The sequence below is a fragment of the Grampus griseus genome (assembly GCF_964374135.1).
Source record: "Grampus griseus genome assembly, chromosome: 10".
Lineage (NCBI taxonomy): Eukaryota > Metazoa > Chordata > Mammalia > Artiodactyla > Delphinidae > Grampus > Grampus griseus.
In genome coordinates this window covers 13,939,693-13,963,404 of record NC_139004.1, presented here as the reverse complement: position 1 = coordinate 13,963,404, position 23,712 = coordinate 13,939,693, and the positions used below count along the sequence as shown (strand labels likewise).

The 23,712-nt window shown below is 41.9% G+C and overlaps 1 protein-coding gene across 3 annotated transcripts in view; it reads right to left on the bottom strand.

Annotated features, from left to right (window-relative positions):
• KDM1B (lysine demethylase 1B) overlaps positions 1-23,712 on the bottom strand; it is a 54,228-nt gene that overhangs the window by 3,473 nt on the left and 27,043 nt on the right. For all 3 annotated transcript variants that reach the window (XM_082663397.1, XM_082663398.1, XM_082663399.1), the window contains 11 exons: positions 23,501-23,677; positions 23,049-23,123; positions 19,765-19,902; positions 18,699-18,870; positions 15,800-15,927; positions 14,660-14,791; positions 14,187-14,261; positions 5,070-5,186; positions 4,213-4,338; positions 3,180-3,302; positions 1,246-1,398 (listed from right to left, as the gene is read on the bottom strand). In XM_082663397.1, coding sequence (XP_082519523.1) covers positions 1,246-1,398; positions 3,180-3,302; positions 4,213-4,338; positions 5,070-5,186; positions 14,187-14,261; positions 14,660-14,791; positions 15,800-15,927; positions 18,699-18,870; positions 19,765-19,902; positions 23,049-23,123; positions 23,501-23,677 — 1,416 coding nt within the window. The remainder of the gene's footprint in view (positions 1-1,245; positions 1,399-3,179; positions 3,303-4,212; positions 4,339-5,069; positions 5,187-14,186; positions 14,262-14,659; positions 14,792-15,799; positions 15,928-18,698; positions 18,871-19,764; positions 19,903-23,048; positions 23,124-23,500; positions 23,678-23,712) is intronic.

Genomic DNA, 23,712 nt, shown 5'->3' with positions numbered 1-23,712 from the left:
TCTGGGAGCTGGGGGAGGGGGAGTTGTACACAGTTTTGGTTCTGCAGTATAAAAATGTCCCGGAGATGGATGGTAGCAATGGTTGTACAACAGTGTGGATGTATTTAACGCCACTTAACTGGACACTTGAAGATAGTTAAGGTGGTAAATTTTGTTATGTGTTGTTTGCCACAATTTTAAAAATAAATATTAAAAAAAAGAAAAAAGAGAGGGATCTAGGAAATAAGAACCCCAAGCCTGGAAAGTGGTAAGGAGGAGTGCTGGGAGGACAGCTCTGCAGGGGTCCCTGGGATCAATCAGTGCAGCCTGGAGTAGAGGGAAGATGCCAGGAAAGGGGGCTTTGAGAAACAGAACCTACAGGCCGGCCAGAGGGATTCAACTGTGAATTAGAGATGACTCAAGAAGGGGGAGGCTTTGGAATTTCCTGGCGGTCCAGTGGTTAAGACTCTGTGCTTCCACTGCAGGGGACACAGGTTCCATCCCTGGTCTGGGAACTAAGAGTCGTGCATACAACGCGGCCAAAAAAAAAAAAAAAAGGAGTGGGGAGGCTTAAGGAGTGGTATAAAAAGAATTAAGCTAGTGAAAGAAGAGGCCATTATGACCGAAGAGAAAACAGCTGTGTAAGAAAGGAATCAGTGAACGCCTTCCTTCCTGGCTCAGCAGTAAGCAGCCACACCATATAAGCACTGACACCAATTTAGTGAAAAGTGTTAAAAACCAGGGTGGGCTAAACCTTTAACCTGATAAGAAGTCGGGAGATATGTCTAACTTCTTAAATCAGAAGACAACAGTATAAAAATCTTAAAGCAGGGCTTCCCTGGTGGCGCAGTGGTTGAGAGTCCGCCTGCCGATGCAGGGGACGCGGGTTCGTGCCCCGGTCCGGGAGGATCCCACATGCCGCGGAGCGGCTGGGCCCGTGAGCCATGGCTGCTGAGCCTGCGCGTCCAGAGCCTGTGCTCCGCAGCGGGAGGGGCCACAACAGTGAGAGGCCCGCGTACCGCAAAAAAAAAACCCCAAAAAACAAAAAAACTTAAAGCATGAAGTAAATTCCAGAAGAAACAGGAGAAAGAGTTAAAAATGGCTGCTCGGGGAGTTTGAGGAGGGTGCTGTCAGGGTACCTGGGGCTTGTTGCCGTAAGACTTTTGACGGCATTTGATGTTACTTTTAAACTCTGGACATAGATCACTTTAATTAAAAGCAAGTGATCAAAATGAAAGCAATCGGGGTCGGAGTCCCCGTACACACCTCGCCAGCAAAAAAGATGGTTCCTTGTATTTCCTCAGCAAGGATGTCGTAGGCCTCACCACTGCCCCCTGTCTTCACGAAGCTGTATGCCATCTGGATCCAGGGGTCTGTGCTCCACCGGGTGACGAAATACTTCGTGGGATCTGGGACTTCCTGTGTCAAGTAGAAGGAATTGGAAAACGGGATCAAGAAGGGACTTAGACTTGATGCAACCCAATGTATAAAATTACAGTTCTTCCTCCATCTAGAAAGTAAGTTAATCCCTGTAGCATTCTGAGACAGCAGTTCTCAGCATGACCCTCCAGCCCGCTTGCTGCTCTGCCCAGGCGCCGTCTCTGTGCATTTTCCTCTTTTGCTGCCCCATCTCTCTGACCTTCCCCAGCACACACACATCTCCTCGCTTTAACACTTTATCCTTCTGCCAGAGATGCTTTCTCCCACCTACCAGGGGCCATCACCAACGGCTAAGAGTCCAGGCATTCCCCTTCCCATCGCCTGAAATGCGCTGGACCAGGGGAGGAAAGGGACGGGCAGGGTCTTAGGACCTCTAACTGGAATTCTCAACAGGCTTCTCCACAAAGCAGCTACACAGGTTAGGTTTCACTCTACGTTTCAAATAATTTTCTAGGCTGACCTCTGCCAAGAGCCACCATGAAATAGATTTCTACGGAGCCTGTGTTAAGTTCCAAATAACTGATTTGAAAACAAATTTTTGAACAAAAGCCCCAAGCTAATAAGAACTACTGTGAGATAGAATCACATCATGTAAAATACGCAATACCCCAAGGGCCCCCCTCTCTTGAATGTATGTAACATTTGAGGCATTTTCATTTCTTTGTACTTCTCCTCCTTTATTTGAAAAAGTTACATGTTACGCCATTTATACTCTCCAGAGATTGTGAGATTTAGTAAACTGGCAACTAGAAAGTACCTTAAGCTTCTTGGAGAAAAGGGAGAGAAGAGACTCGCTGCAGGGTACAGAAAATTCTGGACAATGTTCCTTTGATTGGAAAACTGTCGTCAAAGCTTGCTAGGGTTTGGGTCAATACAGAATCTGTGGAAAATGCTGAGCCTTTTACCTCCTTAGGAAAGAATGGGCGTGTGCATGATGTGAGACAAAAGGGAGGAAGGCAATCATGTAAAAGGAGGAATGGGGTACTATTATGGGCTGCACTGTGTCCCCCCAAAATTCAGATGATGAAACCCTAACCCCCAGTACCTCAGAACGTGACTGTACTTGAGATGCGGCCTTTGACGAGGTAATTGAGTCAAAATGGGATCATTAGGGTGGACCTTAATCCAGTGTGACAGGTGTCCTTCTAAGAAGAGAGGATTAGAACACAGACAAGAGACAGAGCCGCGCCCATGTGAGGACACGGGGAAGGCAGCCATCTGGGAGCCAAGGAGCGAGGCCTCAGGAGAAACCAACCCCTTGATCTGGCGACACCTTGATCTTGGACTTCTAGCCTCCAGAATTGTGAGAAAATAAATTCCTGTTGCTTGAACTACCCAGTTTGTGGCATTTTGTTATGGCGGCCTGAGCAAACTAATCCAGGTACTTAAGTGGCAAGTTGGATACTGAAAGAAGTAAGAAGAATGTGGTCCACTGCCTCAAGCCCCTTCATGTCTGGTATTGACGGATTAGCTTTGGGTTCAAACCACTCCAAAGAGTGAAGTTAGCAGCAAGGGTGTCTTTCTCTCTCTTTTTTTTTAACATCTTTATTGGAGTATAATTGCTCTACAATGTTGCATTAGTTTCTGCTGTATAACAAAGTGAATCAGCTGTACGCCTACGTATATCCCCATATTCCCTCCCTCTTGCGTCTCCCTCCCTCCACCTCCCCATCCCACCCCTCTAGGTGGTCACAAAGCACCGAGCTGATCTCCCTGTGCTATGCGGCTAGTCTTTCTCTTTTCAAAGAGGGGTGTCTGACCTGCTCCTTGAAGAGCTCGCGCAGGGTGGCCATGCACTGCTGCAGCACCTGCTTGTCCTCCAGGCTCTTGACGGCCGCCACTGCCTCCCCCGCGATCACCGACATCAACACGCTGTGCTGCTTCTGGACACGTGACGGGAAAAGCACTTTACACTTTGGACTTCGGGCACCAAAGTCTCTAGACGCACAGTTCCAAACAGAGAAGGACCTCATTCTCACATCAAATGTCATCATTTCCTACTGTCCTGTAGCCTCCTTTCCATCACCCAGGCCACACATACTCATTATTCATTTACGCATTTTATTGTTCCCTGCTGGAAAAACTCCGGAAGTCATGTAAATATCAAATTCCGGGTTCTCTTGGCTTTTCCCTTCTAAGAACTTGTTTTAGAATAAGTAGAAAGACATTGAGAAAGGAAGTCTGCCAGTCAAATAATGGGAAAAAACCTTCTCAAACAGTAAGGACATTTTGCCCTTGGCTCCCACGTGGAACCTTTGAAGATAAAGTGTCTTGGAACAAAGAGGCAGGAGGAAAAACAACTGTGATTCTTTGGCAGGACATCACCACAACTGTCACTTGCAAAGCCCCAGGTATGTCTTCTCCTCGTCTTCCTTGCCCCACCAATCACATCTACCGACTCCCAGACCTGCCCTCACCTGCGCCAGGCATATCCCACCCCTAACCAGGGCTCCCTGGCGGACTCTTGGGGAGTACATTTCAAGTACCACTCGTTACTGTGCTGACACCAATTCTCCCTAAAAGGAATCCTTCCATCAGCCTGAAATAACACATTTCCACGGCAACAAATTCATTTCCCAGGAGGCAATATTAGTACTTTAAGAAAATATGGCAGATACTGGGGCTCTTTTCCTACAGGAAAATGTCCCATCCAAGTGTCCCCCCAGAATATAAACAGACATCTGGAGTGTCCACAATGTCCATTACCTCCTGGGCTGGACACACGAGTAGTTACCAAACCAAATTCTAAACTGTAATCAGGGAATTCACACCACATTCCACCAACGATTTTACCTGGGGATCCATGTCATAGAACACGGCAAAAAGCCCTCGCTTGCTGGCACTAGGAGGAACGTGACCAAAAAAGTCAGCCCCTTGAACTTTACTGTCCCAAAATCTATAGGGAAATTGCAAGGCAATCTGGAAAGCGAGCAAGAGAAAGGTGGTTAACAGCTTCTTGAAATCAGAAGTACAGCAATCTCTAAGAAGCCACCTATAGCTCTTACATACTTCAATTAAAAAAAAAAAAAGATGTTCAAAAAACTCAAACATTTCTAAATATTCCCTTTCCATTCTCCTAACCTCCTTTGTTCTCTTTGTGACCATCTGGCTTTTTATGCCACTCAGTCCTGTACTCCCACAGATAATGGTGGGAACCACTGACAGCCTCTAGGCTAATCTGAAGATGCAGAGCATCCCTGAGACCTGGTCTCGAACCTTACGTCCATGAGATAAATTCTTACTAATCATAGGTCTGCTGGTATCTACTGTAGCGCTGAGAGATTCTGCTAAAGGAGCTTTTCAAGGCAAAGGAAGTATAAAACACTCTCGTCACTGGGGCTACTTAGTGCAGGGTAGACATGGAAAGCAGAAAAAAAGAAAGAACTGCTTATTTATATACCCAGTTCAAATTCTGAAAAACAAGAGTCATTCTCCTACAATCAAAACTTGCAGACCTTAGCCAGCTCTCCTCTTTTTGTTTTGTTAATATCCTTTTATATTCTTCATGAACAATTACTCAAAGGAAAAGGAAATCTTCAAATTTGATTTGGATTCAAAAATTACCTGCTGCTTCCCAATATCAGAAGTTAAGGAACCCCTGTCATCTGATACTCATCTCTCTAGTTCTGAGGCTTAAGTAATTCAGTTACCTTTTCAATGATGCCTGCACCTAAGCTGTTGATAGCCTTCATCTTCTTGTCTGACAACGGTGGATTAAACTGAAGGGAACCTTTCTGCAGTAAGGCCAGGGGCACAGTGACTAACACCTGTGGGAAATAATGAACAGTTAACATACAAACAGCAACTGAATCTAATACTCAGTGGGTTCATTTCCAGGAAAATCTGCCCCCCCCCCCGCCTTTTATTGCCAGTCATGAGATTATCAACATCCTATGTTGTTACACTGGTAAGAAGAATAACGGCCATGTACAGTTGTGCAGGCTGTTCACGGCACAAGAGTGGACTGGCTGAGCAGAAGCAACATTCATATGGAGGAATCTGCATTAAGGTTTTGATGCATTAATAACCCTGGGTAAGAAGAGTCAGCAGATCTCAATCCTGAAAAGCAATGCTGTAAGAGGAAATAGCCCTAAATACAGAGTCAGGAGAACCAGATTTTGTGTATCATTCCTGACACTTTCTAATGCGTGGCCAAGGTAATACCTGCCCTACTAACCTTAAAGGATTGGGGATATGCTTAAAACTAAAACTCTTACAATATACATCAGTATGCTTCATAAATGGTAAAGCACATCACAAACATTAGGGATTATTATAATCATGTAAAGCCACATACCTTTTTTTTTTAAAAGAGGAAACAATTTATTGCAGGTTTTCAACTAGTTTACAGAATCATTTAGAGCCTCCAAGAACAACTCACAAAACCAGACCATCAAAGAGAGCTGCTGTCTCTCCATACAATCAAGAAATTTCTGGTGAACCATCTGCTGAACAATCATCGACAGGAAGACGCTAGAACTCACCAAAAAAGATACCCCACATCCAAAGACAGAGGAGAAGCTGCAGTGAGATGGTAGGAGGGGTGCAATCACAATGAAATCAAATCCCATAGCTGCTGGGTGGGTGACTAACAAACTGGAGAGCACTTATACCACAGAAGTCCACCCACTGGAGTGAAGGTTCTGAGCCCCACGTCAGGTTCCCAACCTGGGGGTCCAGCAACAGGAGGAGGAATTTCTAGAGAATCAGACTTTGAGGGCTAGCAGGATTTGACTGCAGGACTCCAACAGGACTGGGGGAAACAGAGACTCCACTCTTGGAGGGCACACAAAGTAGTGTGCGCATCGGGACCCAGGGAAAGGAGCAGTGACCCCATAGGAGACTGAACCAGACCTACCTGCTAGTGTTGGAGGGTCTCCTGCAGAGGCGGGGGGTGGCTGTGGCTCACCGTGAGGACAAGGACACTGGCAGTGGAAGTTCTGGGAAGTACTCCTTGGCGTTTCAGTCCTCCCAGAGTCCACCATTAGCCCCACCAAAGAGCCGGGTAGGCTCCAGTGCTGGGTTGCCTCAAGCCAAACAACCAACAGGGAGGGAACCCAGCCCCACCCATCAGCAGACAAGAGGATTAAAGTTTTACTGAGCTCTGCTCACCAGAGCAACACCCAGCTCTACCCACCACCAGTCCCTCCCATCAGGAAGCTTGCACAAGCCTCTTAGATAGCCTCATACACCATAGGGCGGACAGCAGAAGCAAGAACTATAATTCTACAGACTGTGGAACAAAAAACACATTCACAGATAGATAGACAAGATGAAAAGGCAGAGGGCTATGTACCAGATGAAGGAAAAAGATAAAACCCCAGAAAAACAACTAAGTGAAGTGGAGATAGGCAACCTTCCAGAAAAAGAATTCAGAATAATGATAGTGAAGATGATCCAGGACCTCAGAAAAAGAATGGAGGCAAAGATCGAGAAGATGAAAGAAATGTTTAACAAAGACCTAGAAGAATTAAAGAACAAACAGAGATGAACAATACAATAATTGAAATGAAAAATACACTAGAAGGAATCAACAGCAGAATAACTGAGGCAGAAGAACGGAGAAGTGACCTGGAAGACAGAATGGTGGAATAAACAGCCGTGGAACAGAATAAAGGAAAAGAATGAAAAGAATCGAGGACAGTATCAGAGACCTCTGGGACAACATTAAATGCACCAACATTTGAATTATAGGGGTCCCAGATGAAGAAGGGAAAAAGAAGGGGACTGAGAAAATATTTGAAGAGATTCTAGTTGAAAATTTCCCTAACATGGGAAAGGAAATAGCCACCCAAGTCCAGGAAGCACAGAGAGTCCCAGGCAGGATAAACTCAAGGAGAAACACGCCGAGACACATAGTAATCAAAGTGACAAAAATTAAAGACACAGAAAAATTACTGAAAGCAACAAGGGAAAAATGACAACATACAAGGGAACTCCCATAAGGTTAACAGCTGATTTCTCAGCAGAAACTACAAGCCAGAAGGGAGTGGCATGATATATTTAAAGTGATGAAAAGGAAGAACCTACAACCAAGATTACTCCACCTGGCAAGGATCTCATTCAGATTTGATGGAGAAATCAAAAGCTTTACAGACAAGCAGAAGCTAAGAGAATTCAGCACCACCAAACCAGCCCTACAACAAATGCTAAAGGAACTTCTCTAAGTGGGAAACACAAGAGAAGGAAAGGACCTACAAAAACAAACCCAAAACAATTAAGAAAATGGTAATAGGAACATACATATCGATAATTACCTTAAATGTGAGAGGATTAAATGCTCCAACCAAAAGACACAAGTTTGCTGAATGGATACAAAAACAAGAACCATAAATATGCTGTCTACAAGAGACCCACTTCAGACCTAGGGACACATACAGACTGAAAGTGAGAGGATGGAAAAAGAATTCCATGCAAACGGAAATCAAAAGAAAGCTGGAGTAGCAATTCTCATATCAGACAAAATCGACTTTAAAATAAAGGCTATTACAGGAGACAAAGAAGGACACTACATAATGATCAAGGGAACTATCCAAGAAGAAGATATAACACCTGTAAATATTTATGCACCCACCATAGGAGCACCTCAATACATAAGGCAACTGCTAACAGCTATAAAAGAGGAAATCGACAGTAACACAATAATAGTGGGGGACTTTAACACCTCACTTACACCAATGGACAGATCATCAGGACAGAAAATTAATAAGGAAACACAAGTTTTATTTTATTTTATTTATTTATTTTTGTGGTACGTGGGCCTCTCACTGGTGTGGCCTCTCCCACAGGCTCCGGACGTGCAGGCTCAGCGGCCATGGCTCACGGACCCAGCCGCTCCACGGCATGTGGGATCTTCCCGGACCGGGGCACGAACCCATGTCCCCTGCATTAGGCGGACTCTCAACCACTGCGCCACCAGGGAAGCCAAGGAAACACAAGTTTTAAATGACACAATAGACCAGATAGATTTAATTGATATTTATAGTACATTCCACCCCAAAACAGGAGATTACACTTTCTTCTCAAGTGCACATGGAACATTCTCCAGGATAGATCATATCCTGGGTCACAAATCAAGCCTCGGTAAATTTAAGAAAATTGAAATCATATCAAGCAACTTTTCCAACCACAACGCCATGAGATTAGAAGTCAATTACAGGGAGAAAAATGTAAAAAACACAACACATGGAGGTTAAACAATATGTTACTAAATAACCAAGAGATCACTGAAGAAATCAAAGAGGAAATCAAAAAATACCTAGAGACAAATGACAACGAAAACACGATGATCCAAAACCTATGGGATGCAGCAAAAGCAGTTCTAAGAGGGGAGTTTATAGCAATACAATCCTACCTCAAGAAACAAGAAACATCTCAAATAAACAACCTAACCTTACACCTAAAGGAACTAAAGAACAAAACCCAAAGTTAGTAGAAGGAAAGAAATCATAAAGATCAGATAGAGATAAATGAACTAGAAACGAAGAAAACAATAGCAAAGATCAATAAAACTAAAAGCTAGTTCTTTGAGAAGATAAGCAAAATTGATAAACCTTTAGCCAGACTCATCAAGAAAAAGAGGGAGAGGACTCAAATCAATAAAATTAGAAATGAAAAAGGAGACATTACAACAGACACCACAGAAATACAAAGCATCATAAGAGACTACTACAAGCAACTCTATGCCAATAAAATGGACAACCTGGAAGAAATGGACAAATTCTTAGGAAGGTATAACCTTCCAAGACTGCACCAGAAAGAAACAGAAAATATGAACAGACCAATCACAAGCACTGAAACTGAAACTATGATTAAAAACCTTCAAACAAACAAAAGTCCGGGGCCAGATGGCTTCAAAGGTGAATTCTATCAAACATTTTGAGAAGAGCTAACACCCATCCTTCTCAAACTCTTTCCAAAAGATTGCAGAGGAAGGAACACTTCCAAACTCATTCTATGAGGCCACCATCACCCTGATACCAAAACCAGACAAAGATACTACCAAAAAAGAAAATTACAGACCAATATCACCGATGAATATAGACTGAAAAATCCTCAACAAAATACTAGCAAACAGAATCCAACAACACATTAAAATGATCATACACCATGATCAAGTGGGATTTATCTCAAGGATGCAAGGATTCTTCATTATACGCAAATCAATGAATGTGATATACGATATTAACAAACTGAAGAATAAAAATCATATGATCATCTCCATAGATGCAGAAAAAGCTTCTGACAAAATTCAACACCCATTTATGATAAAAACTCTCCAGAAAGTGGGCATAGAGGGAACATACCTCAACATAATAAAGGCCATATATGACAAACCCACAGCAAACATCATTCTCAATGGTGAAAAACTGAAAGCATTTCCTCTAAGATCAGGAAAAAGACAAGGATGTCCACTCTCATCACTATTATTCAACATAGTTTTGGAAGTCCTAGCCATGGCAATCAGAGAAGAAAAAGAAGTAAAAGGAATACAAATTGGACAAGAAGAAGTAAAACTGTCACTGTCTGCAGATGACATAATCCTATACATAGAGAATCCTAAAGATGCTCCCAGAAAACTACTAGAGCTAATCAATGAATTTGGTAGAGTAGCAGGATACAAAATTAATGCACAGAAATCTCTTGCATTCCTATACACTAATGATGAAAAATCTGAAAGAGAAATTAAGGAAATACTCCCATTTACCATTGCAACAACAAGAATAAAATACCTAGGAATAAACCTACATAAGGTGGTAAAAGACCTATACTCAGAAAACTATACCACTGATGAAAGAAATCAAAGATGACACAAACAGATGGAGAGATATACCATGTTCTTGGATTGGAAGAATCAATATTGTGAAAGTGACTATACTACCCAAAGCGATCTGCAGCTTCAACGCAATCCCTATCAAATTACCAGTGGCATTTATTACAGAGCTAGAACAAAAAATCTTAAAATTTGTAGGAGACACAAAAGACTCCGAATAGCCAAAGCAGTCTTGAGGGAAAAAAACACAGCTGGAGGAATCAGACTCCTTGACTTCACACTATACTATAAAGCTACAGTAATCAAGACAATATGGTACTGGCACAAAAACAGAAATATAGAATGGAATGGAACAGGATAGAAAGCCCAGAGATAAACCCACACACCTATGGTCAACTAATCTATGACAAAGGAGGCAAGGATATACAGTGGAGAAAAGACAGTCTCTTCAATAAGTGGTGCTGGGAAAACTGGACACCTACATGTAAAAGAATGAAATTAGAACACTCCCTGACACCATACACAAAAATAAACTCAAAATGGATTAAAGACCTAAATGTAAGACTGGACACTATAAAACTCTCAGAGGAAAACATAGGAAGAACACTCTTTGACATAAATCACAGCAAGATCTTTTTTGATCCACCTCCTGGAGTAATGGAAATAAAACCAAAAATAAACATATGGGACCTAATGAAACTTAAAAGCTTTTGCACAGCAAAGGAAACTATAAACAAGAAGAAAAGACAACCCTCAAAATGGGAGAAAATATTTGCAAATGAATTAACGGACAAAGGATTAATCTCCAAAATATATAAACAGCTCATACAGCTCAATGTTAAAAAAACAGACAGCCCAATCAGAAAATGGGCAGAAGACCTAAATAGACATTTCTCCAAAGAAGACATACAGATGGCCAAGAAGCACATGAAAAGCTGCTCATCATCATTAATTATTAGAGAAATGCAAATCAAAACTACAGTGAGGTATCACCTCATACCAGTTAGTATGGGCATCATCAGAAAATCTACAAACAACAAATGCTGGAGAGGGTGTGGAGCAAAGGGAACCTTCTTGCACCGTTGGTGGGAATGTAAATTGATACAGCCACTATGGAGAACAGTATGGAGGTTCCTTAAAAAACTAAAAGTAGAATTACCATATGACCCAGCAATCCCACTACTGGGCATATACCCTGAGAAAACCATAATTCAAAAAGAGTCATGTACCACAATGTTCATTGCAGCACTATTTACAATAGCCAGGTCATGGAAGCAACCTAAATGCCCATTGACAGATGAATGGATAAAGAAGATGTGGCACATATATACAATGGAATATTACTCAGCCATAAAAAGGAATGAAATTGGATCATTTGTAGAGACGTGGATGGACCCAGAGACTGTCCTACAGAGTGAAGTAATTCAGAAAGAGAAAAACAAATATTGTATATTAACGCATATATAGAGAATCTAGAAAAATGGTACAGATGAACCGGTTTGCAGGGCAGAAATAGAGACAAAGATGTAGAGAGCAAATGTATGGACACCAACGGGGGAAAGCGGCGGGGGGTGGGGTGGCGGTGGTGGGATGAATTGGGAGATTGGGATTGACATGTATACACTGATGTGTATAAAACAGATAATAAGAAAAAAAAAAAGAAAAAGAAATTTCTGGCTCTAGAACCATGTTACCACTGTCACAGTCAGGAGCCATTACTACGGCTACCAGCTCCAGAAACATGCCACTTATCGAACAAGCTGCACCAGCAAAAAGGATACCTCATGCCCTGGCTCTTGACTTCCAGGTAGTAAATGAGTGGATCCTGGGACCTCTAATGTTCCGGCTGTGGAAGAACCCAACATCTAGACCATTTTGCTTGGCAACATCTAGACCATTTTGCTTGGCAGCAGAAGTGAAGCAAAAGCCATACCACACCTCCCAAGTCTCATGCGAGTACATCTGACTGGCTGGACCCAATTCATATTTAGACCCTCGGCTGCAAGGGAGACTGGGAAATGTGTGTGTGTGTACGTGTGTACTTTCCATCATCTGCAGTACAGGATAACACAGTTGGATGGGAAAGGAGCTGAACACCAAGGACCATATCGACTGCTACCCTCATCAAAGATGTAGTCTATTGAAACCCCAACTCCAGGATCACTGGAAGTTCAGAGCTCTTCCTGTGATTTTGTCACTATTTTCTGCCACGTGAAAATTTTATAAAATATAAAACATGTTCTCTCTCCTCAATGTGGTTATAGATAATAGCCACCATGCAACAAAAAGAAAAAAAGAAAAAAAGGAACAATTACACTCTTGGGTATATAAGACTATAAGTAAATAAGATCTAGATGTTTTCTTAATGACAAAAAAAAAAAAAAGCTTTCAGAAACACACAAACTCAGGTAAACAAATAGGCAAAAGATATAAACATACCCCGGTAAGGAACTAACGCTAGGTCTCAGTGGAAGCAGCCTAGACTGAATTACAGTTTGTTAAGTGTTTATCGGTGTATGCTGTTGGGTTGGAGATCTTTCACTTATAAGCTGGGGAAGCTTTCAATTGAAACTCTGTGATTTGTGCTGACTACTAAAAATAAACACATTTGCTTTTCGCATTTCAGAGCAGGCTTTGAATCACAGCCTGAAACTATGTTCTAATTATTCTAAAGAGCCAGAATACAAAGAAAGAAAGCAAATATGCCTGGTCAGGGTCAGGCAGAGGGTGACCCAGCAGGGTAAGCACACCTAGCATGTTGTCCTGGATGCAAAGAAGCAAAGTCACAAAATACCAGACGTTGAGCCATCAGCCGACTTCCAATTTTATAAGGTGATATTAAAAAAATTTTTTTACCACCAGGAAGAATGTTAGATATTAGCCTGATTCTCACCTGGGGACTCACAGATAAGAACACTGTTGCCCAGTGGTTCTTAACTCTGGTCGCATGTTGGAATCACTTGGGAAGCTTTAAAAATACGACCAGATCAATTCAGCAAGAATCTCTGCAGGGTGGGGCTTGGCAAGCTTTCTTTTTAAGCACCTCCCAGGTGATTCTAAGGTGCAGCCAGGATTGAGAACTACTGCTACTCCAAAGCCTATATGACCAATACTCACTATCCAGCTAGTAAATGGCAGGAATAATGTGAGGAAACATCCCCCTGGGCTCATACACTCTACCCCGTCTTTCCCATTTGACAGGCAGTCCTTCATTTCTGTATGAATATCAAGGACTGTGAAATGTTTTTTTAGCTAGCTGAAAAGCATAAAACACAGCTAGTTTAGGAACTTATGATGGTTCATCAATTACACTTTTTGGTAATCACTTCAGACATAACTAAATTTAAATAAATCTATGGGGTTTATTAATCCCCCTCCACCCCCAACACTTTATTTTCCAACACTACAGAAATCTCAGTGTGATTTCATAGATCACATTACAGCACCTTTCACTGTCCGCCTACTAAAGCTGTTTACAAAAAATTCAAATGATATAAAAGTACTTCTGCCACTTTCCAGATAAAAATGCAGAGTGTTCTTGAGCTGATTTAAAAAAAGTTTCCATGGTACAAACACAAAAAACACCACCAACTTGGAAACCACTGAATTACACAAAGTAAAACAGGTTTTTAAAATGCAGGACTTCTCAGAGCCTTTAATGTGCTCTTATTTAACCCTAAACTTAGACTGTAGTATATAATACTTTACAAACTAATTTGGCCAAGTTTTCTTCTCTTGTCAACTCTCAGAACTAATGTACCATAGAACCCACTCTGAGAAACACTATTCAGAATTCCATCTGCCATGAATCTATATAGTGTTTGAATAATTAAATCTGATTTGCATATCCATACACAACAAGTAGAGATACAGAGCTCTCCAGAAATCGAACAAGGCTCTGGGCAGATTGCCAAAGGCAAACTGCTTGGTGGAAAACACTGGTCTCCCTTACTCCCAGGCCCCTGGCAGCACCTAGTGGAATCACAGCACTTACCTTTTGTGCTGTACACTCTGTCCCATCTGTAGTGGTAACTTGCACTTCATCTCCAGAATAATCAATACTCTTTACCTGCTCAAGAAAAGCAGTTATGCAAAACATAATAAGGGATGGAACCATATGATCCAGGATCCTTTCCAATTCTCTTATTATGGGAGTTTACATTTCCAAGGCCATGGCGAATCACTTCCTGGCATTCAGAGAACTAAACAACAGGTATTGCTACTTCAGGGAACTCTCACTCAGCCCCTTGATTATTAATGAAAAGGCATCTCAGCCACTATTGTTTCCAAACAGCAGCAGCTACCTCATCGACAAGGATAATGTGACTGATCATAGTATCAAAAGTATTTGCAGACACTGGCTGAACATCAGAGCAGGCACCTGTCTCCTGTGTAATCCACGTGCCCCAAACTTCACATTCTCCAAACACCACCAAACCAGAGCCTCCCACCACTGTGGACACTCACTGGAGATCTGAGCCGAATGTCCAGTCCCTCTGCCAGTTTTTCCAAGATGACGGAGTATCCGGGAGTGAGGAGGGTGTGGTCACCGGCAAACTGGGCAAAGAATTCATTGTGGTCCCAGGAGCGAGCAGACACCTGGGAAACATCAGGATAGGTTGGGAAACAAGAGGTGGTGTAAACCCTGGAGCCTGCACCTGAGGGACAAAAACAGGAGCCCCAAGGTGGGAAAGACCACCTCAGGCCAGAGGGCAGAGGGCAAAACAGAAAGGTGGGGGGGGTGGGGCATGAATAGATAAACCCAGGTGGATACCGCTGCCAGGGAAAGGAGATCTCTCAATAAAGCACAGGAAAGCTTATTTTGGAACAAAAGGTAGACGTGATTTGGGCATGGGTACCACTCCCTGATAAAAATGAAAGGTGTATTATACATCAACAACCCTGGATAAGGAGAATTCCATGAGAGGAGAATTGCATTCAATCAACTCCATATATAAATATGCCACCTAGATGTCTTCAACATGGAAATTCCACAGACACTGAAATGCAGCATGATTTTGGAAAAGTGTGATTCCAATTGCAAAGAATCACCAAATGGAAACATGAATTGTTGTCCCTGCCCGCCCCACCAAAGAGGATTATTAAGTGAGGGGTCATCCACAGAACCGCTGTTCAATGTACAGCATATCCAAGTATCGAGATCACAGTTGGTGACATGAATTAGGCAAGTTTAAATTTATTTTAGCAAGATGAACAGATCCTAATTGCAAAGATGCTCTATTCTGGTTTCTTAGGAGCAGTGTTTTCAGCCCACAGTTGCACAGAAATGGCTCGAGGGCCCCCAAGGAGGGCAAGGGGAAGGCAAGGACACTGGCTCTTGCCGCCTCCCTGACTCAGCCCAGCAGCCCTCCTGTATTCAGGTTTACGGACTGGGTGTCTTCACAGGTATGATTTGAAGACAGGTTTCTCTTGCTTTAAAATTTTTTTTTTTCAAAACCACTGTGGGTTTCATATACTCTAAAGTCCTGGTGTTTGATCTTTTAAGCAGCAGACCCATTGTTCCCCGTTTATCCAGACCATCCCAGGCTAAATATCTCAATATATAAAACACACACATACACAGAAACAAGCGTCTTCAAAGCCCACCTGATGGAGGCTGCTGCCACAGGCATATTCCAGGTTACTGAGATGGAACTGAAGGACCTCCTCCTCCAGCTCACTGAACTGGATTCCAGACTCGTTAATAAAAGCTTTGTAGATCTCCTCTATCTTTTCTGCAATGGGAATGGAGCAAAGCAGAAAAAAAACTTTAACATTATTCTCGAATTCCTTATCTTTTGCGTTCCACCTCCTTCAACCTGCAAGGCCCCAAACTTTTGAAGACCTTTCCCAGGTAAACTCAGGGGGAAAGAGCATCTGTCTTGATAAGGTTGGTTTCTCTCAGAAAGTAAAAGCTTATCTTAATGGGGAACAAAACTATGCAGGTTCTATGTCTTCAACCATGTTTCATTTCTGCTTAGTGGAGAAACTATTTCTTCTTTTGCTCAAGATAAAGGAAAAGTAACCCTTGCACATATAAAGACAGAGAGAGGATTCCCACTCCCTTTCTGGTCCTATTGCCATCACCTTAAAGTCAAGTTCTTATAACAGCTCACCTCAACTAAGAGACCTATCATAGACTGACTACTGGCTATCTTCTCTCCCAAACATTCCAAATAGTCCATCATGGACTTTCATCATGCCAACCCTCTGGCTCAACACCTTTAATTACTGGTTCTCCATTGCCTATGTAATAAATTCCAAAAACCACAGCCAGACAGTGTTAGCACATTTTTAGCCTTTCCAAAGACAGCAAACACCACCTGTCCACTCACAGGCTCTGCTGCACTGCTGCTCAATCTTTTCCTGGAAATGCCAACCCTGCAAAGTCTGCACGCCCCTCCCTGGAATGCCCTCCCCACCCCAGTCCCATCCATCCTTTACAGACCAGCGTCACCTGGTCACTACCAGCCTCAGGAATCGCTCCTTGGTTATCAACCCCCAGCACTTATCTATCCCATTCACCTGGAACTTTCAACTACATATACACCGCCCCGTGACATCGTTCCAATGATTGGCTTAGATTCCTTTTTTGGGGGGGTGGGGGAAGGCTTGCGCCTGACAAAGTATAAGAATCTTAGCACAGGTTACTTCTTTATAACCTTCCTAGTGGTGACAACCACCCAACAGATACATTGCAGTCTCAAAGCTTCTATAAAGTATTGTGCACATGCTTGACTAGAAACAGAACGGAGCATCAGTTAACTTTTCTTTTTTTGACAACTCAAGGTTCTCATTAAAATGTTCCATTCTTATGTTAGACTGTAGTATGGGGATGTCTGTGGCACCTCTGTGCTAGGCTTTTGCCCCTAGACCACTGGGCTTTTTTCCACTTTTAATACATTTTTGTAGCAATCCCATTCCTGCCTCCTGCTATGTGGTTTCTATTTTCCTTTAGGTTTCGTAGAGGTGTGGGAAGAACCAAGACTGCTAGAACAGTATAAACAGACTGAGAGAAGCCTCAGTGTGATCTCTACGTAAATAACATTTAAAAGCTTTTAGTATATTTGCTTTGTGAAATTCACTCTAGCTTCTTAGTATTTATATTTTTGTCTTTTCAGCTAAATGCTAATAAGGTGAGAGCTCAGACAGCTGAGATAGGGCTAGGCAGGTTCTAATTGTAACCTCATGGAGAGATGTGCATACTATTATTAAAGCTTTTCCAAAAATATACTAATGAGATGAAACAACTACTTACACAGTAAGTGTTGCTGATCCTCCCTTAATAACTTGTTTTAAGTAAAGCCAAGACAAAGCAATATTGTTAACTTTTGTATTTGGTGGCCCTGAAAGAATTGTAAAGAAAAACGCCACCCAGCGACTATCACACATGTGCAAAAACACTAACCAGATTCTGACAACATAATGCAAGTACGCCTAGTCGCTGTCTTCATTTCCAGAAAATTCAACAACTCACCACTTGGTCTGGACACCACATTTGGTTAAATGTTCCCTGTCAACCCCAGTTAAGTTTCTAAAAATGTTCTGTTACGGTTTGTCAGTCAACACTTACTAAGGGCAATTAGAATGTGGGTTGGTCTCAGAGGCGAAGAATTGAGGTCGCGGTGGGGAGGGCGGGGGGCGAGGGGGGTTGGTGGCGTGGGGCAGGCGGGGAGAGAGGATAAAAAGAGGAGACAGACAGTCCCTGCTCTTGAGAAATGTACCCCAAACAGAGACAGAGTGTATTCCAGGATGGAGACTTGAGACCCCTTGCACAGAAACACATAGCTGAAGCAAATTAATACCCTGCCAATTGGATTCAAATGCTCGTACTGTAAGAAACCGACATGCTTCCAAGAATTACAAGTGAATACATTCAGGTCATGAAATTGTAGGTTAAACAAATATCAATTTAAGAAGCAATATAGTAAGATCTCAGCGGGCGCCCGCAGGGAAATGAGCTGTTACAGTCAGGTTTTCTAAAGGGTGAATATTGTCCATTTAGTACCAAAGCCTAAAAACTTTGAATTAAAGTTCTTAAATCATAATACAGAGTCTTGCATTCTTAAACAAAATATACTGGAAAAAAATCTTAACCTACTGTCCAAAAAAGAAAAGGAATCCTTTCACACAGGAACTCTTATCTAGAAGAGTCATTATGTGGTGGCTTGTTATTCACATAGAGCTTACCACATGCTTCCTTAAAAGTAAGCTCTTCTGGGAAATTGAAAATTAAACATTTAAATAATTTTCTTAAACACTGGCTATTGTGTAAAGAATTATGTGTGCGTATGTGCATGCGCGCGCACACACACACACACACGCATCTAAAGGTCCCTGAGGCAGTTCTGCTCCCCTCTGTGGAATGGTCAGTTCAAAAGGAACGCTCCTGAGGACTATTCTTGTTGCATCCATCCAGGCTTGTGGATGAATGATGCTACCGCTAATCAAGCTCAGGTTAGAATGAGACTCAGATGGAACAATCAGAACACCATTCTCCCCATACCTCCTAAAGGGACATCTTGGAGCTGAGTCTTATCCTTCCTCCACTCAGAGACCACATCCAAGAGAGCATTAAAATGAAAATCCATGCGCTTGTCAATAGTGGGGTCAGTTATTCTTCCACCTTCCTGAATTAAGTCACATCTTTCTCCAAATTTATGCATGCTGATGCCAAGCTTCAAAATAATAAGAATAAGAAGGTGAAAAGTTTTCCCTGGAAAAAACAGGTACAGGTTCTAAGCTGAAATCAGACAGAGCTCTCATGGAGAAAAGGGTCTAGGACCTCTCAAAAACAAATGCTGATTGGGGAATGGCAGCAAAGTAAGGCAGTGAAAAACCAGCATGGAATCTGCGAATGTAAGCGTGCCAGCAACAGCTCCTATGCCACGCCCTCCACAGCTTTCCAGCCAGTATTTATCAATGTTTCAGACGCTATAGCTGTGCACCGCCTCTCTCTGCTCTGACATCCTATTTCCTCTGTGGAATCTCATGTGAAAGAGCACACAAACACACGAACGCTCACAGAAGTTGAAATTGAATTGACTGTCAATAAATAGCTCAGAAAAATCCTTGGGCCTACCATAGGTCTTCAAAGACACTAGGTAGGTTTGCCTGATGAAAGATTTGATTCTCAGATAAACAATGAATACCTTTTTTTTTTTAAGATAAGTATGTCCCACATATTGCATGCAAAATATCCCGTGTAATATGTGGGACATACTTATACTAAAAAAATTATTGTTATTTATCTGAAAGTCAAATTTAAGTGGGCATTCTGTAATTTTGTTTGCTTAACCTGGCAACCCTAATCAAGTGGCCTGCGAATAACGCACAAATACAATTAAAGACCTTGGGGCGGGGGGGGGGGAATATTTTAAGTCCTCTAGTTCCACCTTCGCAGAAAGGAAGAACTATACTTGTTCTTATTTACTTTTCAGAGGGCGTGAGGGGGCAAGAAATCATTTGGGGGTTGTTACATATTATTTAGAAGCATATTAATACTGCACACAAGCAAACTGAGACCATTTTTTCTTTTCTTTATCTACAATACAAATCTTAAAGAAACCCACTTGTTCACACATTAGTGCTACTGGGTTGTTAATACAGCCGTTGACAATCTGGGCTCCTCGTCCCACTGTGACGCCTGTGAAAGACTTATCATCCCACACTCGGCCTCCAATTCTGTCTTTGGCCTCCAGGACAGTCACCTAAAAAGACAATCAGGGAAGCTGAATAGGATGCAGTATAAATGTACAGTGACATTGTTAAATGAGTTTCATATCCGGTTAATGTATTATTATATTATTAGAGAAACAACTTTAAAAAGAGGGCAGTGTGCATATGATCCAGGAATCCCACTCCTGGGCATACATCCAGACAAAACTATAATTCAAAAAGATACATGCGCCTTTATATTCATAGCAGCACTATTCACAATAGCCAAGCTATGAAAACAACCTAAATGTCCAACGACGAATGGATAAAGAAGATGTGGTACATATATACAATGGAATACTACTTAGCCATAAAAAAGAATGAAATAATGCCATTTGCAGCAACATGGATGGACCTAGAGATGATCATACTAACTGAAGTACGTCAGAAAGAAAGACAACTACCATATGATATCACTTATATGTGGAATCTAAAATATGACACAAATGAACTTATTTACAAAACAGAAACAGACTCACAGACACAGAGAACAGACTTGTGGTTGCCAAGGGGGAGGGATGGACTGGGAGTTTGGGATTAGCAGATGCAAACTATTATATATAGAATGGATAAACAACAAGGTCCTACTGTAGAGCACAGGGAACTATATTCAATATCCTGTGATAAACCATAATGGAAAAGAATATGGAAAAGAATGTATACATACCTATATGTATAACTGAATCACTTTGCTGTACAGCAGAAATTAACACACTGTAAATCAACACTACTTCAATAAAATAAATTAAAAAAAAAAGAGGGCAGTGTGAATAAGAGCCCAAGTAGATGTTAAAAACAAACAACGCAGGCTCTAGCAAGGAGTAAGTGAGTGGTCTGCTGGAGAAGCCCCTCAAACTGTTTCCTCTCAAATCCCAAAATGGTAAGACTGGATGAACTAGCATGTGAAATGCATATTGAAAACTTTTATTAAATAGTATTCCATAAATTAAAAGGCACTCTTAAAAACTAAGTTAGGGACTTCCCTGGTGGCACAGTGGTTGGGGGTCTGCCTGCCAATGCAGGGGACGCAGGTTCGTGCCCCGGTCCGGGAGGATCCCACATGCCGCGGAGCGGCTAGGCCCGTGAGCCATGGCCGCTGGGCCTGTGCATCCGGAGCCTGTGCTCCACAACGGGAGAGGCCACAGCAGTGAGAGGCCCGTGTACCGCAAAAAAAAAAACTAAGTTAAAGAGGTGGTTTTGTCCTATGAAATATCTGTGTCTGTAGCAAAATTCCTTTAGCATTGTAAACAGGCCTTAACTTCCCTATGACTATTATTAAAAAAAAAAATCATATGTCATTATATCTAAGTATGGCCTCACAGGCTTGGCCAAAGCAGGTTGGTCCCACCACACCCAGACCGTTTTATCTCCTCCAAATTTCTGATGCTGGTGGTGGTGGGAGCTGCTCCCAGGTGGACAGCCCTGTGGCTCAAAGAGCTTCACTGCCCTTGGTTGTAGTAACTGAAAATGTGAATCCTCTTCAGGGCAAAACCAGTCCTTTCATTTCTGGATCCCTAAAAGCACTTCTTCAAATTGCTCCAGGAGGTTCCCCGAGCTAACCATCTCTTAGGTTAGGAGGAGTCTACTTCCTAACCACGAGGGAGCGGGGTGACCTCCCCAGGGTCTCCTTAGAGAAAGGGGAGAATAACAGAGGTCCCCTAAATATGCTTCTTCCTTGGACCTATATTTCTCATTTTCTCCAACTAGAAAGGCTACAGCTTGTGATTCTCCCCTCCCCACCTTCTTTCTCTGACTTCAGATGAACTCAGAACCATCCGTTTCTAGTTTATTTTAGTCTATAAGAGGAAGGCTGAACATTAAAGACAGCACCCCTCCTAGACTTCGGCTAGGACTAACCTTCCTTGTAACATAATCTGTGGGTTTCCCAAGTGAAAAACGAACAAGAAACCTTGGCCCTAATATCTAATGCTGAAATACATAAATGACCAATTAAAACACCTCATAGCTTAATACCACTTAGACAATATTTTGAAATGCAAACAGACTTCTTATACATTCAACTCAGATTCTTCTGTTTTGTCAGCAATATATATAAGAATCCAAGACGTAGGTCTTGCATTCCACCAAAAGGAAAACCTCTTAGGCAGAGCCACTGAAAACTTTCTCATCACCGAAACTCCTCCAGCAGAGAAAAACGTTGTGAAAAAGAAGTTGTTTCTTTCAGCCAGAGAGAATACAGCGAAAGACTAATTCAATTCTACCAAATTGATTTTCACATTTGGTTTAATGGAAGACCAAAGTCCTTGCGAACAAGTTTTTAAAAAAGGAGAAATGAGTCAGACATAGCAAGTCCCAGAAATTTGGAAGATTTGAATGAATCTAATGGAAATTAGATACTGAATTGCACAATTTTTGTTTTTTTGTAATCGTCTCTATTTTGGCTAATTTTGAACAATTAGAATAAGGCAACATACTAGATAAAAAGAAATAATATCCTTCTCCTTGGGGAAGAAGGATACCTCAAAAATATACAGTACTTTAAAAGTCACATAATTCTGTCTTAACCCTGGATTAACTAATTCAATCCTGCTTCCAAAAGCAAAGATTGTTTGTTTTCAAAGTGTGATTTGCATAAGAAAATGTAACTGGATAGTTCATTAACTTTTATGCAGGAAATGGTGAATTTCCAAGCTGCTATTTGTTGTCTCAAACTATTGCAGAAACAAGGGCTTTTTCTTCACTGCTGTGTCAATAACGACATGTCAAGAATTTCTGCTTTTTAAATTTTACTTTTTATTTTATTTTTTGGCCACACCACATGGCATGCAGGATCTTAGTTCCCTGACCAGGGATCGAACCTGTGCCCAGTCTTAACCACTGGACCACCAGGGAAGTCCCAAGAATTTCTGCTTTAATATCATCTTAGAGTCTCTTGAGTCTTGCCCATCATAGTCTAAAATCCTCTCCAAAGCTGCTGGAGTTTCTATTTCCTCTACCTTTCTTCAATTAAACCAATTGCAAATTTTGTATCTTTTCTAGGATCTATTGTAAAGTTATACAGATATAATGTATTTAGCATTCTTTGCTAAAATCAGGAACTAGTTTCCAAGTCTTAGAACATTCGGACCAAAGGAGCAGTTAACCATCTGTTTCCGCCTCCATGTCCCCCAAATCTTACCTTAATTCCAAAGTTATGCAGTTGCCTAGCAGCTGCTAATCCTGCTGGACCAGCTCCAATAATGATGACTGATTTCTTTACCAAAAAAAAAAAAAAGAGAAAGAAAAGAACAAGAAACAAAAATCCAATTAGAGCAATGAAAACAATGTAATAGAAGGTACTAGCTGCTGAGCAACGTTCGTTCATCTGTATTTCCTTGATGTCCTGTCTGTACAAGTTATTTCCCTGAAGAATACATTAGTACTTGTCCTGAGTCAGCCCTTCCTCCTTTCTACCGCCTAGAGGAATAGTGATTGATATTCTCTTCCCTTGGAGAAATGCATATTCTACAAAAGTCTTGCCTTCTAACTTTTATAGTGCTTACGGGAGTTTTACTTATATTATGAACATTAATGTACTAGCATTTATCATGACTGAGGGTGGTGGTATTGCTAAGAGCTACAGTCACCTACGTTGTGGTAATCTTTAGGAAGAAGATGCTGGTCGGTGCCCACGGTGAGAACTCCTGTGTTGATGAGACCTTTCCTCGTCATAAAATAAAGTATCCTCTCCACTTCCTGAACACATCGGATGCGCACGAGACCCCGGACGATGATGTGAGGAATACATTTCTGAGGAGTAAGAGCTTCCTGTGTTTGGAAATAAAACCAAACTGTTAAAACCA